The 17255-nt window shown below is 47.1% G+C and overlaps 1 protein-coding gene across 4 annotated transcripts in view; it reads left to right on the top strand.

Annotated features, from left to right (window-relative positions):
• The first annotated feature begins 441 nt into the window (after nt 1–441).
• The window catches only part of hal (histidine ammonia-lyase), a 171330-nt gene continuing 154516 nt past the window's right edge, over nt 442–17255 (top strand). For 2 of the 4 annotated variants that reach the window (XM_069909064.1, XM_069909065.1), the window contains exons 1-10: nt 597–904; nt 984–1041; nt 1939–1966; nt 4651–4725; nt 4806–4878; nt 5621–5687; nt 8636–8673; nt 8758–8883; nt 12253–12392; nt 14981–15028. In XM_069909064.1, coding sequence (XP_069765165.1) covers nt 667–904; nt 984–1041; nt 1939–1966; nt 4651–4725; nt 4806–4878; nt 5621–5687; nt 8636–8673; nt 8758–8883; nt 12253–12392; nt 14981–15028 — 891 coding nt within the window. In that variant the 5' untranslated portion in view covers nt 597–666. Of the gene's footprint in view, nt 462–596; nt 905–983; nt 1042–1938; nt 1967–4650; nt 4726–4805; nt 4879–5620; nt 5688–8635; nt 8674–8757; nt 8884–12252; nt 12393–14980; nt 15029–17255 lie in introns of those variants that run through there. The other 2 variants (XM_069909066.1, XM_069909067.1) reach the window with 2 other exon arrangements.

The raw sequence follows: 17255 nt of genomic DNA on the forward strand, positions 1-17255 counted from the left end.
TGTCGGAGGGGGTGAGTGTCGGAGGGGGTGTGTGTCGGAGGGGGTGTGTGTCGGAGGGGGTGTGTGTCGGAGGGGGTGTGTGTCGGAGGGGGTGTGTGTCGGAGGGGGTGTGTGTAGGGTTTTGCTCGGGGGTGAGATGTGTAGGGTGGTGTGTAGGTCAGTGTGTATGTAGGAGGGTTGTGTAGGAGGTGTTTACCAGGTGGTGTGTGTTGGAGGAGGTTGGTGTAGGAGGGGTTTGTGGGGTGTTGGGGTGAGGTGTGTAGGAGGGTGTGTGTAGGAGGTGGGTGTGTGTAGGAGGGGATGTGTGTAGGAAGTGGGTGTAGGAGGAGGTGGGTGTGTAGATGGGTGTGTGTAGGGGGTTGTGTGTGAGGGGGTGTGTTGGAGTGAGGTGTGTAGAAGAGGGTGTGTTGGAGTGAGGTGCGGAGGAGGGGTGTGTGTCGGTTGGTGGGTGTGTGTACAGGGTGAGTTGGAGTGAGGTGTGTAGGTGTGAGTACGGGGGATGTGTGTAGGAGGGTTTTGTAGGAGGGGTGTTTGTATGGGGTGTGTTGTAGTGGGGTGTGTGGGTGGGAGGACGTGTGTAGGAGGGGGTGGATGTGTGGTTGTGGGTGTGGTAGTAGAGCCGTGGTACCGGGAGCAGCCGAGCTGGGTTCCGCGCAGGACGCAGCCATGCCCCGCTACACGGTGCGAGTGCGCGGCGAGTGGCTGGTGGTGCCGAGCCGGGTCGGAGACGCCACGGTGGGCTGGTTGGGCCGGGAGGCGCTTTGCCGGTACAGCAGTACCACGCCCGGCTGCGGGCGGCTACGCGATGCCGAGTTCGCGGTGCGGCGGTGCCAGGGGCTCGCTCTTCTGGATCCCGACGACGCCTTGCGCGACGTGTTGGAGAACGACGAGTTCGTGGAAGTGGGTAAGGCATCGGGCCGCGTGGTCGGATGGGTCGGCTCGTGGTCGCGCCGCCGCTCACTGTCCCTGTATCTCTTTCACAGTGCTGGCCGGTGATGTGCCCTCGGACTTCAGCCAGTGGTCACCGGCCGTGGGGCAGCGGTATCCTTCATTCAAGAGGCCAGGAGCCTGCTGCCAGAGGGTTGCGACTGGCGGCGGCCGGGGTCTGGATGGTTGTGTATGGGTGGGGATCTGCGTTTGGGAAGTGGGGATCTGCGTTTGGGTGGTCTGGATCTGGGAAATGTCAGTCTAGGGGACCTGAGTCGGGGCAGATGGGGCCTGTGTTCTGGGGGTCTGCATCTGAGAGGCGGGGGTCTGGGTTTGGGGACAGATGAAGGTTCTGGGGGTTCAGGATCTTTGGGCAGATGGGGTCTGGATTTGGGGGTGTGCATCTGGGAGGTCTGAGTCTTTGGGCAGGTGGGTTTGGGGCCAGACTAGGTCTGGGAGTGGGTGGGGACAGGTTGGATTTGGGGGCAGACTGGGTCTGGGAGTAGACTGGGTCTGGGGCAGGCAGGGGCATACTGGGACTAGGAGCCCCACAGGGGGCAGGGTGGGTTTGGAGACAGACTGGGTCTGGGAGTAGGCGGATGAGTTTGGGGCAGACTGAGTCTGGAAGCAGGCAGGGATAGTCTGGATTTGGGGCAGATGGGTTGCACTCTGGTCATTCACTTGTGGGCTTGAGGTCAGGTGACCTTGAGTTTGGGTCAATCTGTCCGAAAGTCGAGTAATTTTTTAAATGACTTTTTCTGGAGTCACCTGGGCACAAGTAGACTTTGTGGTAACAGTCCTATCAGGACCCTCACAAAGCCAGAGGGACTTTGGCTGAGGTAGCTCTATTGATCAGAGCCATTCACCTTTGAATCGCAGCAGGCACACTTCATCTGAGAAGAGGTTGCTCTGATCTTGCTCAGTTCACAGTGGAGTAAATATTTGCAGATCTTTGGACTGCAAACACAAATCTTAAACAGAATGAAATCCCTTAACCAGCTGCTCACCCAGCCCCTCCATCTACCGGGAACCAGACCAGGTAAATCTGGACTTTATTGCTTTTGTCTTTTTCAAAATTGAACAGCATTTACAAGAACTTTACGTTCGAAGTCTAGTGGCTTTTTGGACGTGTGAGACACTGGTTTGGTAAATAGCAAGTACCTAGACAATCGGACTTTTAGCACCCAGTCAAGGTGCAGCCAAGGAGAGCTCTAGTGTGGACATCCTTGAAAGAATGTGAGGGGGCATAAGAATTTAGGAATAAAATATGATGGAAACACTTGGTGGGATTTTAGGAGAGAGCCAAGTTGGTCAAAGCATTGGATCTTGACAAGATTCTGCTTTTATGTTTTTTTTAACTTTCAGTACAGTAAAGCCTAATTACACTGAATTGACCTACAACCCCTGGTATGTTTCGAACAATGGGATGAAACTGGAGCCCCTAGAGAAAACCCACGCAGACACAGGGAGAACATTCAAACTCCTCACAGATAGTGCGGGATTCGAACCCTGGTCCTGATTGCTGGCAGTGTAACAGCGTTGTGCTAACTACTACACCATCCGTGTCTTATAGTCTTATAAAGATCTTTATTAGGAAGAAAATGAAAGAATACCTGGAGAAGGCAGGAGAATGGAGTTAATGAGAATAGTAAATATGGAATGCAGTCTAGATGGGCAGAATGGCCCGATTCCAGTCCTATGTCTTATGGTCTGATTGAGGTTCCTAAAGGCAGTTGGATGCTTGGAGAAGAGACTCCTAACTTCCAGTCCGAAACACCCATCCACAGTGACGTCAACCTCCTATTCCAAATCCACTTTTGATTCAGTTCACCAATACGCCTTGCTCCCTACCATGCCAACCCTGACCCTGTCAAAAGCCTTACTCAAGTCCATATCAACCACATCTACCCCCCCTGCCTTTGTCAGTTTTCTTTGGTACCTCAAAAATAGTCGATTGTATTTGTGGAACATGATGTCCTGGCTCTAAATAATGTGGACTCACCAGTTCCCACCTTTCCACATGAGCTGAAATCTTGTCCTTCAGGATCTTCTCCAACAATTCCCAGCTCCCTGCCCTGCAGTCTTCAGGCACCTTCCTGCTGCCCATTTTGAACAAAGCTATCCTCTGGTATTTCAGCTGAAGAATTCAGAGCTCCAACAACCTCCTCCGTGCTATAGAATCCTTCTGGACCTGAGGATTTGTCTGTCATAATGTGTGCCAACTTGATCCAGATGTGCTCTGTAATATCAATGTTTTCCCTCCCTCCCTTCAATCTGAAATAAAATCAGTAACTGTTGGGAATAGTCTGGAGAAAGTGTGGAGAGAGAGAAGTTAACCTTTCAGGTTGATGTCCTTTTAAACTGACCAAAAACAGAAATTAAAGACATTTTAAATTGGTTGCATGGTTGGTGCAGTGGTTAGTGCAACGCTGTTACAGCACCAATGACCGGCGTTTGAATCCAGTGCTGTTTGTAAGGAGGGTGTACGTTCTCCCCATGTCTGTGTGGGTTTCCTCCGGGTGCTCTAGTTTCCTCTCACTATTCAAAAGCGTACCGGGGATTGTAGGTCAATTGGGTGTAATTGGGCAGCAACGGGCTCATGAGCCAAAAGGGCCTGGTACCATGCCGTACTTCTAAATTTTAAAATTAAGTTGCAGGAATGAAGGAAGGAGAGTACGAAAGGAATTTCCAGCAGGGTGGTGGCCATGAGAGTAGATATTTTCAAGGGGGTTATGCCAGCGAGGTATGAGAATGAGAGGGTGGTGAAGGCTCGTCACTTGCAAATGCAGAAGGATGAATGGGAGGAGGGATAATCCAAGTTTCCCGGGGGAGGAAGCTTGGCAGATGAATTAAAAATCAAAAATACTGGAAACACTCAGTCTGTGGAGGAGAAGATGTTGCAGGTTGATCTCCCACTGGAACTGGGCAGTTCAGATGTAAGCTGGTCGAATTCCCTGTCTACTTGGAAGATAAAGATATGGAGGAGGTAACAGAAAGAAGACAATGGGGTGGAGTGGAGAGCATTCCTCACTCTTACCTGCATTGGATTCTTCACCAGTAAATTTTCAGAAGATAATTTTTCCAGAATTGTAGGCTCCTGAGATGTGAAATCATCCCTGGTTTTGCATAATTGTGGCCTAATGCTTCAATGAACCTTTTTGATAACCTGGCAAATGATCAGAAAATTTAATAACCATACTCTACAACACAGAAGCAGACCCTTCAGCCCATCTAGTCTGCCTTGTTCCATTGACCTGCACCTGGACCATAACTCTCCACACCCCTCCCATCCATATACTGATCCAAATTTTTCTTAAATGTCAAAATCGAGCCTGCATTGACCACTTCAACTGACAGCTTCCTCCACACCCTCACCACTCTCTGCATGAAGATGTCCCTCTGAAGGTTCCCTTTAAACATTTCATCTTTTACCCTTGACTTCTCGTTCTTGCTGCACCTGACCTCAGTGGAAAAAAAATCTGCTTGCTTTTACTCTCTCTGTGCCCCTCGTAATTTTGTATGCCGCTATCAAATCTATTCTCATACAAGACATCCTTTTCACGTTTTAATGAATGCTTGAAAGCCTAGGTATTGAGCAGAGCAGAAATGTCATTGAAAATTGACTGGAGATTGTGCATTAACCATGAGGAAAGAGAGCCACTGGAGTAATTGTGGTTTGCTCAGCACGAAACAAACATTCTAAAGGAAAATGCAATCTTTCAGTATATTTATTTAGATGGAAATCATCTAACAATTGAAGAACTAGTTCATCTTGGGAGAGGACTTTACAAGATCAAGGTGAGTGTGTTCATGATATCTCACAGAGAACTGGTTTTAAATAACCGCGTAGTTACTGACAAGAGTTTCCTCCACCCTAGCTCACTGCAGAAGCTGAAGAGAAAATCAAACAGTCGAGATTACTTCTGGAAAACATTGTGAAAGAAAATAAAGGTGGGTGGAAAGAAGAAGAAAGGCAGGTCACAGAAAGTGTACAATGTGAATCATTAAAATAGGGGCATGTACATATGCACAGAAATCCTTACTCACAGCAGCTGAATGTAAAAATACTGCAAGAGTATACTTAAAAATGAATTAAAAAGAGACAATGGAAAAAATAGAGAATATTCTGTTATCCCTGTGCGAAATAAAGTGACAGCAAGGATGCAGGCAGTCCTTCTGTGGTGTTGGGGCAGTCCCTGATTTGCGTTCAAGATCCTAATAGCTGTTGGACAGACAGAACATGGTTTTCAGGCTTCAGTCCCTGAAGGTGCCAGCGAGAAGAGGTTGTGACTCAGTGCAGTTGGGGGCCCTTTACAATGGGGATTGTCTTCATCACATCGATGGGAGGTGGGAGCATGTGGTGGACCTGGCTCTGTTTGCTACCTGCTGCAGCCTTCCACACTCCTGGGCACTCGAATTCCCAAACCAATCTGTGATACAAGCAGTCAGTAGTGCATCTGGGGATATTTGATAGATACCCGATGACATGTCAAATCTCCTCAGGCTCCTAAGAAGTTGAGACGCTGGTGCGTCTTCTTCACAGTTCTTCAGTAAGTCCCTCATTTTATTCCTAACCAATGTTTGTGATAATTTTTCTCTCAACCCTCTCATATCCCCAAAATCTACGTTTATAGTTCTTGGCAGTCAAGGCCACGAGGTGAAAATATCTTTACACTTTTTCTTTCTCTTTCAGTTGTGTATGGAATAACAACTGGGTTTGGGAAATTTGCTCAGACTGTGATCCCACATAATAAGCTCAAGTAAGTTATTCTTTCTAGTTCAGGGACTGACGGTGTCAACTCCCTGTAGTCTATCAAGACCTACTTCCTCATGTTTCAGTAACCCACAGCAACTTTAGCCTGGTACATCTGTTGACAGTCTCAATGTTGCTTGCAACATGATGCCCCCTCCCCAAAATCTCTGGCAGCAGGGTGGCAAGGCATACACTGAGCTTGGAGAAAAGTGGCCCTTCTCAGCCTTGAATTCCGGCGTGACTGATGCAACCCCTGTCTCTGTTCCGAGTTCTTTGCCCAGGATTTCTTCCCCTTGCCTCTCCACCATTGGCTTCCCCTCAAACTGTGGGCCCTGTCTTCAGAATTCCTGGCCCGACTGGACCCCTGCCCATGGCTTCCTACCTTCTCCTGACCCATTCATCACCATCATAGCCCAGGGTCGCCCTCCCCACTACCTGTCTCCACTGACAGTGGGTGAGCATTGAACATCATCCCTTGCTTCCTGTGTACGAGCTCACAGGGCAACCAATAAGTGGAGGGATTCTTATAAATGTCAAGCTGGGAGGAGAAGAGCAGTTGATGATCGGCTTTGGGCATTTGCTGCTTGATGGGTTTATATCCTCCCTACCCTGGACACCTCTCCTCATTGACCCTGATCTGCAGAGGACAGTTGGAGTTAATAATAAAATAAGGACCGTGTTCCCTCATTGAGTGGAGGAACAGGATCTATGCTTCTATGCTCCAGTCCTGCCCTAGACTAGGAACCCTTGGAGCAGTTGCCCTGTGTCCCACACCCCAGTGGCCCAGTTCCCATGTGTGGATCAAGAATTTTTGTTTTTAATTCAGTGATACAGCATGGTAACAGGCCCTTCTGGCCCATAAGACTGCAATGGCCCAATACACCTATGTGATCAATTACCCTTCTGACCACATGCATCTTTAGGACATGGGCGGAAACCGAAACACCAGGAGAAACCCAATGTGGACACAGGGAAAGTGTACAAGCTCCTTATAGACAGTGGTGGATTTGAACCTAGTCACTGGCACTGAAATAGTGTTGTGCTAACCATGCCATGCAAAGACTTCAAACTTTCCTGCAAGTTTTGGGAATATCTTGTAGTCTATTTTTCATTGGGTGTGCAATGTCCCAGTCTGCTGGACTTTGCAGCACCACCTGTCCTTCGTGGACAAGATTTTCGAGACCAACACCTTTTAAGGCCATCAGCCATTGTTCAGCATGCAGCATCCTGCAGACACTGAGAGATGAGGACTCAATGGACATCGTGGGATGGTCCCTGAGCAGACCCTCCAGGTCATCTGGTGGAACGCCTCATCACCAGGGATCACTAACAAACAGGACTTGGCCTGGTTGGTAGTGAGAGGAGCCCTCCCAGTTGGATCTTTCCTGTACAACTGGAGCATCATCCACCATGCACGTCCTCAAGATGATTGCGGTGGAGAAGAGACAGATATGCAGAGTGCAATTTCACTCAGAGTCCATGGGGAAAGAAGCAAGAATCCTTGTCATGGTTCAAACCCAGCAGCAGTGTGACTGTGGACTCTGATTTATAGGGTGTTCTCGATGATGCAGAGATCCAGACCTGCTGGAAGACATGGTGAAAGATACACTTTGATCTGCCCAAAACCAGTTGGTCTTTCAGCACAGGGAAATGTCAGTGTGGGAATGCAGTACACTGGCACATTCCAGGTTGAGGGAAGCCAACGTGAGGGCACTGTGGGGAAGGACCACAGTCTAGAGTCCTCAAATTATCAAGCACTCAGGGGAAGCTCACCAAACAACAGCGACAGTGGTGATAATGGTGTAAATAGAAATGAATGTAACAATATACAGTGATGGAAACGTTTGGATACAAAACTAGGGGTGGGAAGAGTCTTGGAACAGGTTTCCTTTTGTAAATATGGTAAATCACGTCTATTTTCCTTTTTCAATCTTTTTATTGAATTTTATGGAACAAGCTCACATTGTGTAGAGAACACAAGGTTACCAGATATGAAGAATTTAAGTACATTTCCAAAAATAAAACAATAGCGATATGCCCCTTCCCCATACAAAGTTGTCAGAATGACAAAAAGAAACCAAAGAGAAGAGCTTTAATCCCCTACCAAAAAAATCTTGGGATGTTTTGGCATAAAATTAAAGGTAGTACAGATCTGCTGAATTTATAAAACATTACTGACTGAAGGAAAATCCATGCACATAAATAGATACATTCAGTGATGAAGGCAAATGGATTTAATGAGCATTAAAATAGTCCATGAAAGACCTCCAAATTTTATAAAAATTAATGTTAGTGTACAACGTGGAATACCTGATCTAAGGCAAGACATGACATGACCACTGAGTACCAGTGGGTGGAACAGGGTCTTTCCATCTACATAGGATCACTCTTTGTGCCATAAGGGTATGACTTAATGATCAGATGAAGAAAATAGCCCGTTAATATCATCTGACACCCCAAAAAAAGCTTGTTAAAGGATTAGGTCCAAGATTAAAACATTATTGATAAAACACAAAAAAAATCCCTCCGATAAGGTTCATGAGCAATCGCGTCTATTTTTGGTTTAAAAAAAATCTGTTCTTAATCAGTACGTGCTGAGGAACGCCTGAGGCTTGGTGCAGCCAACGCGAGGACCACCCACTAGAGTCCTCCCATAACCCGGGCTCTGAGACGCTGAGACTGAGGGGAAGCCCTTCAAAGATCAGAAGGAGGGGGGAGAAGCGACAAGGTGGGTGGTGGTAATGCCGCTGAATTTAACGAGGCAGTGATGCAAATGTGTGGTTATGGAACTAAGGGAGGGCAGAGATGAGGAATGTTTTTTCCTTCTGTGAATAATTTATTGTGAATAAAGTCTGTTTTTGGTGGAACAATTATTTTCCACTCTTTGGTTATAAATTAAATGCACTTAGTTCAGAGAGCATCCTCCAAACTGTAATCTTTCTCTTCTCCATGCAGAGAACTTCAAGAAAACCTTGTTCGCTCACATTCGGCTGGTACGGCTCATTCATCTCACTCTTCTGCAGATTCTTTCAGCATTTCTTGGTCCTGTCGTCTAACTGTTGTTCTGTGTCTCCCAGGTGTGGGCAAACCCCTGACTCCAGAGAGGTGCCGGATGCTGCTCGCCCTCAGGATTAACGTTCTCGCTAAGGGTTACAGTGGAATCTCCTTGGAGACCCTCAGTCAGATGATCCAGGCCTTTAATGGTAATGGGTGGTTTCACTCGCTCAGGCAGAAGGAATAAACTGTAATGATTGTATCTGCTGTTTGAAGGAATGCTAAACATGTTACCGTTGGTCGATGTAAGATGTCGTATTAACTGGGCGTTCTTCAGTGAGCTTGAATGATGGTCTAGCTTCTACAGCATGGAAATATTGCCTTTGCTTATGACACTGACTCCAGAATTCCCATTTATGCTGATCCTATTGTATTACAGACACTCCCAATTGTAACAGAGATATAGAGGAGCAGATAGGGAGCTAGATTCTAGAAAGGTGCAATAAGCTTCAACATGTAGGAGCAGGACTGGTGGCTCCATCACTCTCAGTGCACGGGCTGGGTGGAGCAGTCTCCATCAACTGGCAGTGGAAGGGTTTTGTTAGCAGGTCCAAGCACACAGTGGTGACTGTCCCTGCTGTAACCCTGGGATGGGTTAATACTCCAGGACTTGCATCAACCCAGAGACTGAATCCGCAGCACTAACCCACCAGGGTTTATCCACTGTCCCAAGACTTGCTCTCCGCACACAGCAGTAGGCACTGGTCTCTTCTTCAACATCTGTTGGCAATTGCTGCTCCGTTAACTGGGACATGTGCCTGCAGGACCACAGGTGGGGGGGAGCGGGCGATGTGTTGTTCATTAAGGAGGACAGGCAGGAGAAACTAGTGGACCACAGGCCACTGAGCCTGACGTCAGTGGCTGGAGGGGATTCTGAGGGATAGGATCAACAGGGACTGATTAGTGATGGTCAGCTTTGATGGGTTCTTGAAGACGGTTGTTGAGGGCAGGGCAGTGGACAGTGGACATTGTATTATGAACTTCAGCAAGGCTTTTGACAATGTCCCACTGGGCAGGTGAGTCTGAAAGGTCAGATCATTAGGGATCCAAGGTGAGCTGGCCCATTGAATTCAAAGAGGCAGAGGGTAGTCGTGGAGGGGTGATATTCAGGTAGGAGACCTGTGACCAGTGGTGTGCCGCAGGATAGAACAGTCCATGTTGGCATTCTCGGTAATCCCATTTGACTGGACTTGGTCCGTATCCCTCTGAGCCCCTCCTAGCCATCTGTCTGTCTTTTGAAAATTTTTACTGTTTCCCTGGCACCCTTATCTAGAGTAGTGATTTGGATGACAATGCAGAGAACATGATTAGAAAATTTGCAGTGGAGCTGAATGGGGCATTTAGCCTATCCCGTCTGCTCCACCATTCAAATGTATTTTTCCTTCTGAACTCATAACCTTTGACTCCCTTACTAATTAAGAGCCTGTCAGCCTTCACTTTAAATCTACCCAATAACTTGAAATTCAAATTCACCCCCCTCTGGCTGAAGAAATTCCTCCTCATCTCTGTTCTGAAGGGACATCCTTTTATTTTGAGGCCATGCCCTCTGGTCCAAGACTCCCCAGTACTGGAAACATCTTCTCCACATGTGCTCTACCTAGCCCTTTCAATATCCAGCACATTTCAATGAGCTTCTCCCCTCACCCTTCTGAGCTCCAGTGAGTAGGCCCAGAGCCCTCAAACGCTCCTCATTAACCCTCTCATCTCCAAGATTATTCTCGTAAACTTCCTCTGGGACCCTCTCCAAAACCAGTACATCCTTCCTCAGATACAGGGCCCAAAACTGCTCACAATACTCCAAATGTGGTTGGACCTACGACGGGTAAAGCCTCAGCAACACATCCTTGCCTTTATATTCTTGAATTGAATGCTAACATTGTGTTTGCCTTCTTGAATGTACATATAAATGTTAAATTTAGATGGTAACAGGCCCTTCCAGGCTATGAGCCTGTGCCGCCTAATTACACCCAATTGTCCTACAACCCCGGTATGTTTTGAAGGGTTGGAGCACCTGGAGGAGACCCATACAGATATGGGGAGGACATGCAAACTCCTTCCAGACAGCGCGGGATTCGAACTCAAGTCCATGGCACTGTAACAGGATGAGAATGTAGGAGGTGCAATTAGGAGGGTGTCAGATGCCATGCAGCTCTGGGGGCTTGCAGACAGAAAGGAAGGTTGTCAGCCAATGCAATGGGGCACTGGTCAGCTGGGAAGGCAGGTGGAATGGTGGCAGATGGAGCTGAATCCATGTGAAGTACAGCACTCTGTGATTCTGTGAAGTAAATGGCCTCAGAAGTATTGATGGAGAGAGAGAGACACGGGTGCAAAGCCATAACTCCCAGTTGTAGCTCTGCTCATAACTGGAGTGCTAATCTCCATCACTTGGGCTAAGGTGGAGGGCTAGGACAGTCTTATTGGGCTACAAATTCCCCATCAGCATGAGTTGTCAGTGGATATTAAGTAAAGTTTGTGTAGATCTTAGTGCTGCATTAACGCCCATTCTTCATGATGGATACTTTAATCATCGACTCCAATGTCAGGTTAACATTGAAGGACTAACTTCTGGGACTGAATTAATACTTAATTTTGAAACAGAGCCCCCTCTAATTCTGGACTGTTGCTGATTTTGGGGGTATGTGTGATCAGCTTTGATTAGTGTGGGTAGGTGGTAAAGTTGATGACATTTCTGTTAGTTGCTATGAGTAAGTGATTGCTGGATTTTGAAGTGTTCATTTCCATTGGTGGAGTTTGAGTGTCGTTAAACTTTGAGTCATTCAGTACAGAGCAGACCCTTTGCCTACTAGTCCGAATGAGCCGCCAAACACCCATCTACATGAATCTGTGATTGATCCAACTTTTCTCCACATTATCGTTAATTTATCTCGTATTCCACCACTCCTGACACTGCAGGCAATTTTCAGTGGACAGTCAGCCTCTCAAGCAGCATCTCTTTGGTGTGGGGGTGGGGAAACTGGAGCAAAGGGTCACAGGGAGACCTTGCAAACTCCACACATACTGCGCCCAAGGACAGGACCGGACTGGTTCTCTGTCACTGAAGTACCAGCTCTATTACTTCAGCATTGTTTATGATAGCAACTTTAAAAAAGTGTGTGTTAAAATTGACACAGTCTGTAAACTCAATTGATCAAATGTCTCCGGTATCACCTCATACCGAAAGAGATTGAATGTGTTTGGTGGGAGCTGATTGATCTGGTGAATGTGTTTGGTGGAAGCTAATCCATCCAGGAAATGTGTTCAGTGTGAATCAATCCATCCAGTGAATGTGACCAGTGGAAGCTGATCAATCCAATGAATATGTCCAGTGTGAGCTGTTACAGTAGATGAATGTGTTCAGTGGGAGCTGATTCATCCAGGTGAACCGATCAATCCAGTGTATGTGTCCAGTGTGAACTGATCCATATGGTGAATGTGTCTGGTATGAACTGATCCATATGGTGAATGTGTCTGGTGTGAACTGATCCTGGCAGTAACTAGAGATTCTCTACCATCTGCAGCCTCTTGCCTCTCCTACGTCCCGGAGAAGGGAACAGTTGGGGCCAGCGGGGATCTCGCTCCCCTGGCTCATCTTGCCCTTGGATTGATGGGTGAAGGGAAAATGTGGTCACCAAAAAGCGGCTGGGCTGACGCTAAATACGTGAGTTCTCCAGGTTTTCTGTGACACCTCCTGGTTGCAAGGTTTGGGGATGCAGCATCAGGATATACTTGTGTTTCTAGTGACTAGATGTGCTTGGCTCTTGAACCTCTGGCTGTTTTCCAGCCCCGGTTGGACTTTACCCTGCACCTCCATCCTGGAACATCAGCTGCCAATTTGAAGGAGGATTCTTTGACCTCGACCCCTCCTCATTTTCTTTCTTTTGCCCATTGATGTGTGCCCCCCCCCAACCTCCTGTAGTGCCACCAACTTCTATCTATTTCTCGGTGGGGGGGGAGTGGTGGCAGGAAGTTTGCCCGTGTGGTATTGGTCCTCAGCCCTGCATCATTATTCTCTGGTACTGTGACGTTGGTCACTGAGGGAGCGAGTGCCCCATCACTAGACTCTGTGGGATGTGAAGTCCACCTGCTGAGTGGCTGAGGCAGGAACACTTTCATCTGCAGCTCAGTCCCACATCAACCTGATGGACACCAGACAACCAGGAACTTCTTCACACATAGAGAGTGGGGTCAGTGGAACGAGCTGCCAGCTGAGGTGGTGAAAGTGTGCTCAATTTTTACATTTAAGAAGAATTTGGACAGGTACATGGACAGGAGGGCTATTGACTGGGTGCAGGTCAGAGGGACAGAATAATAGTTTGGCACAGACTAAAAGGCCTGAAGGATCTTGTTTCTATGCTGTAATGTCCTATGATTCTAACCTGAGTCGTCCTTCAGCCTGGTCACTGACATTCCACCTGTGTTCCCCTACAAACTGTCTGCCCCAGAGTTTGGCTTTAACAGTGAAGCCTCTCAGTGTCCATGATTAAGACCACCATACTACACAAGAGTTTCACCCTCCATTCCTCCGAGGCATGGAGACTCGGCTCTTGTGTCCTGACCCTAAACCTTGACCACCCCGCTACCTTCAGGAGTTTGTGTTTTACTCCTCTAAGGCTTTTTAGGTGTAAACAATAAAATAATTATCAGCATAAAAACCAGAATCCTGGAAACCCTCAGTCGGTCAGTCAGTATCTGTGGGAAAATCAACAGTTAACACTTCAGGGCGAATGCTCTTCACCTGCTTAATCCTCGTCAGAACAGATGATGATGAGTTTATTGCCGTACACAATGTATGGATGCTCAAAATTCTTACTTGCTGCAGCATATCCAAGTGTGGAAGTGTGGTCCCACCTGCCTGTACTTGGCCCCACATCCCAACAAACCCAGCCTATCCATGGATCGGTCCAAATGTTCCACTCACTGGTCCCACCTGCCTCTGCTTGGCTCCACACCCCTCTACACCCATCCTATCCATGGATCCACCATATGTTTTAACCACTGGTCCCTCCTGCCAGTGCTTGGCCCCACACCCCTCTAAAACCATCCTGTCCATGGATCCATCCAAATGTTCCACTCACTGGTTCCACCTGCCTATGCTTGGCTCCACACCCCTCTAAACCCATCCTATCCATTGATTAATCCAAATATTCCACCCACTGGTCTCCTCCTGCCTGTGCTTGGCCCCACACCCCTCTACACCCATCCTATCCATGGATGCACCAAATGTTTTACCCACTAGTCCCACCTGCCTGTGCTTGGCCACACACCCCTCTAAAACCATACTATCCATGATCTTCACTGGGATTTGAGATGGTGCCAAGGGCAAGATGGGCTCCCAAAAGGCCTAGGGCATTGAAGGCTTCCTGATTGTGTGAAAGAATTGGATCTGGAGCTCAGGCTGCGATGGATCGACCAAGAGCTTGTGTGACTGAAGTGGCTGCAGGAGCACTGGAGGCGAATCCACAGACACTCAATGACTCTGGGGTGGACTCTCTTTTGCTTCTCTTTCTCTCGTATGGTAAGGGGCGCCAGGCAACACTGATGGCGACTCTTTGCCTTAGGACAGGTTTAAGCAATTTTGTGTCATATTACTTGTTCAGTACTAGTACATGAAAATAAAGGGACCTTGTTCCATACACCCACCATCCTCCGTGGAAAAAAGTTACCCCTCAGGTTCCTGTTGAATCTCTCCCCCCTCACCTTAAACACATGCCTTCTGGTTACTGATTTCTCTGGCTAAATCACTCTCTGCGTTCACCCAATCTGTTCCCCTCATGATTTTGTTCACCTCTGTGAGATCCCTCCTCATCCTCCTGCACTCCAAGGAATAAAGCCCCAGCCTGCTCCACCTCTCCCTACCGCTCAGCCCTCCCAAGTCCTGGCAAAGTCCTCGTAAATCTCCTCTCCAGCTCGACAACGTCTTTCCTGTAGCACAGTGACTAAATTACAGCACACGACTAATTCATTAAAAATTAGGACAATAACATACATTAAATTTGAAATATATAATACAAAAGATGGATAATAAATATTCACAGTAGCCATAATGCAAGAAAAAAGTGGTGTACAATAGTTTCTTGAAACAGTTACTGGCCTATGAACGAAAAAGGGAAACTCCATTTCTCTCCCTCGGGATGATGCCTGACCTGCTGAGTGTTTCGAACATTTTCTGTCTTGCAACAAATTTGTGTCATGATTGTTGATTCTGTGCTTGGAGCCTGTTGCATTAACACCTGATCTTCTGCCTAGGTGTTGGAAGCACATGGACTAAAACCGGTTTCTTTAAAGCCGAAGGAGGTAACTGCAGACTTTGCTTTTCTCGTTGCATTCTGCAACAGTTTGTGTCATTTTCATTAACCTCCACGATACATAAACAAAACAACCCATTTTGACACAGCAAGCTCCAACAAAAGACTGCAATAGTAACTGGATAATTTAATGCTTTCAGAAAGGTAAGTGTTGTCCAGGGCAGCTCAGCTGCAGTGTGGAGGAGGATGGGGCCTTGGTTTAAGGTCACATTCAGAAGGTGGCAGTGATATTCTCCCCCAGGATTCCATACCCAAGTCTCTGTTGTGAACTTCTGATCCAGTATTACCAAGAGCCATGAATTCCTGGCACCAATTCCCGCTGGTTTAACAGCCAATAACGTTGGTCATAGAGTATGGTCATGGAAACTTTTAGATCGGTAACCCCACTGTTCTGGAGTGTCTGAGTGACTGCTGTGGGAGGCATGTGTATCATGGGCCACATCACAGGAGTGAGCAGAGGCACAAGTGCCTGGTGAGTTCTGCCCAGAGCTCGTCATGGGGAGTCAGTCAGGAAATAAATTGGCAGCACATTTCACAGTTTTGTGGTATTTGTCAATGGTAAACGTCCCACTGAATGCTGCGGGAAATGCAACGTCCCACCGATCACTGAAGGAACGGAAATGTCCCAGTGATCACTGCGGGAATGGAAACATCCTAGTGATCACTGCGGGAAGTGTCATAGGAACATAGGAAGTAGGAACAGGAGTAGGCCAAAAATAGCCCATCGAGCCTGCTCCGCCATTCAATAAAATCATGGCTGATCTAATTTATGACCTAACTCCACGTACCTGCATTCTCCCCATATCCCTTAATTCCTCTATCATGTAAAAAATTATCTGACCGAATTTTAAATATGTTTAATGAAGCAGCCTCAACCACTTCCCTGGATAGAGAATTCCAAACATTCACTACTCTCTGGGGAAAAACTATGTTTCCTCATCTCTGTCCTAAATCTACTCCCCCGAATCTTGAGACTGTGTCCTCTTATTTTAGTTTCCCCGGCCAGCTCAAAAAACATTCCTACATCTATCCTATCCATACCCTTCATAATCCTATATGTTTCTATAAGATCTCCTCTCATTCTTCTGAACTCGAGCGAATACAATCCTAGATGATTTAATCTTTCATCATAAGTCAACCCCTTCATCCCAGGGATCAACCTAATAAACCTCCTCTGGACCATCTCCAAAGCCAGTATATCCTTCCTCAAATATGGAGACCAGAACTGGACACAGTACTCCAGGTGCGGTCTCATACAGTTGCAACATTACCTCCCTACTCCTGAATTCAATTCCTCTAGCGATGAAGGCCAACATTCCATTTGCCTTCTTAATAATCTGCTGCACCTGCAACCTAACTTTTTGCGATTCATGCACAAGCACTCTCAAGTCCCTCTGCACTACAGCATGCTGTAGTTTTTCACCCTTTAAATAATATTCAGCTCTTTTATTTTTCTTGCCAAAGTGGATAACCTCACACTTACTAACATTGTACTCCATCTGCCAGACCTTTGCCCACTCATCCAGCTTAACTATATCCCTCTGCAGACTCTCCACATCCTCATTACAATTTGCTCTTCCACTCAATTTGGTGTCATCCGCAAACTTGGCTACACCACATTTTGTCCCCTCCTCCAAGTCATCAATGTAAATGATGAACAGTTGTGGGCCTAGCACCGACCCCTGCGGCACCCCACTTACCACTCTCTGCCAACCTGAAAAATTCCCACTTATCCCGACTCTCTGCCTCCTGTCAGACAACCAATTTTCGATCCATGCCAATATACTTCCCCGGACTCCACTTTCCTGTAACTTACTGATAAGTCTCTTGTGCGGCACCTTATCAAACGCTTTCTGAAAATCCAAATATACAACAACCTGTTCACCTCTATCCACCGCACCCATTATATCCTCAAAGAATCCTAACAAGTTTGTCAAACAAGATCTTCCCTTTCTAAAACCTTGCTGCATCTGCCTGATTGAACCCTTACATTCCAAAAGTTTCACTATTTCATCTTTAATGACGGCTTCAAGCATTTTTCCAAATACAGACATCAAGCTAATTGGCCGATAATTTCCAGTCTTCTGCCTACATCCCTTCTTAAAAAGTGGCGTGACATTTGCTGTCTTCCAGTCTGCCGAGACCTGCCCAGAATCCAAGGAATTTTGGTATATGACCACCAATGCATCAACTATAACTTCTGCCATTTCCTTCAG

This window comes from Narcine bancroftii, chromosome 13, assembly GCF_036971445.1.
Source record: "Narcine bancroftii isolate sNarBan1 chromosome 13, sNarBan1.hap1, whole genome shotgun sequence".
Lineage (NCBI taxonomy): Eukaryota > Metazoa > Chordata > Chondrichthyes > Torpediniformes > Narcinidae > Narcine > Narcine bancroftii.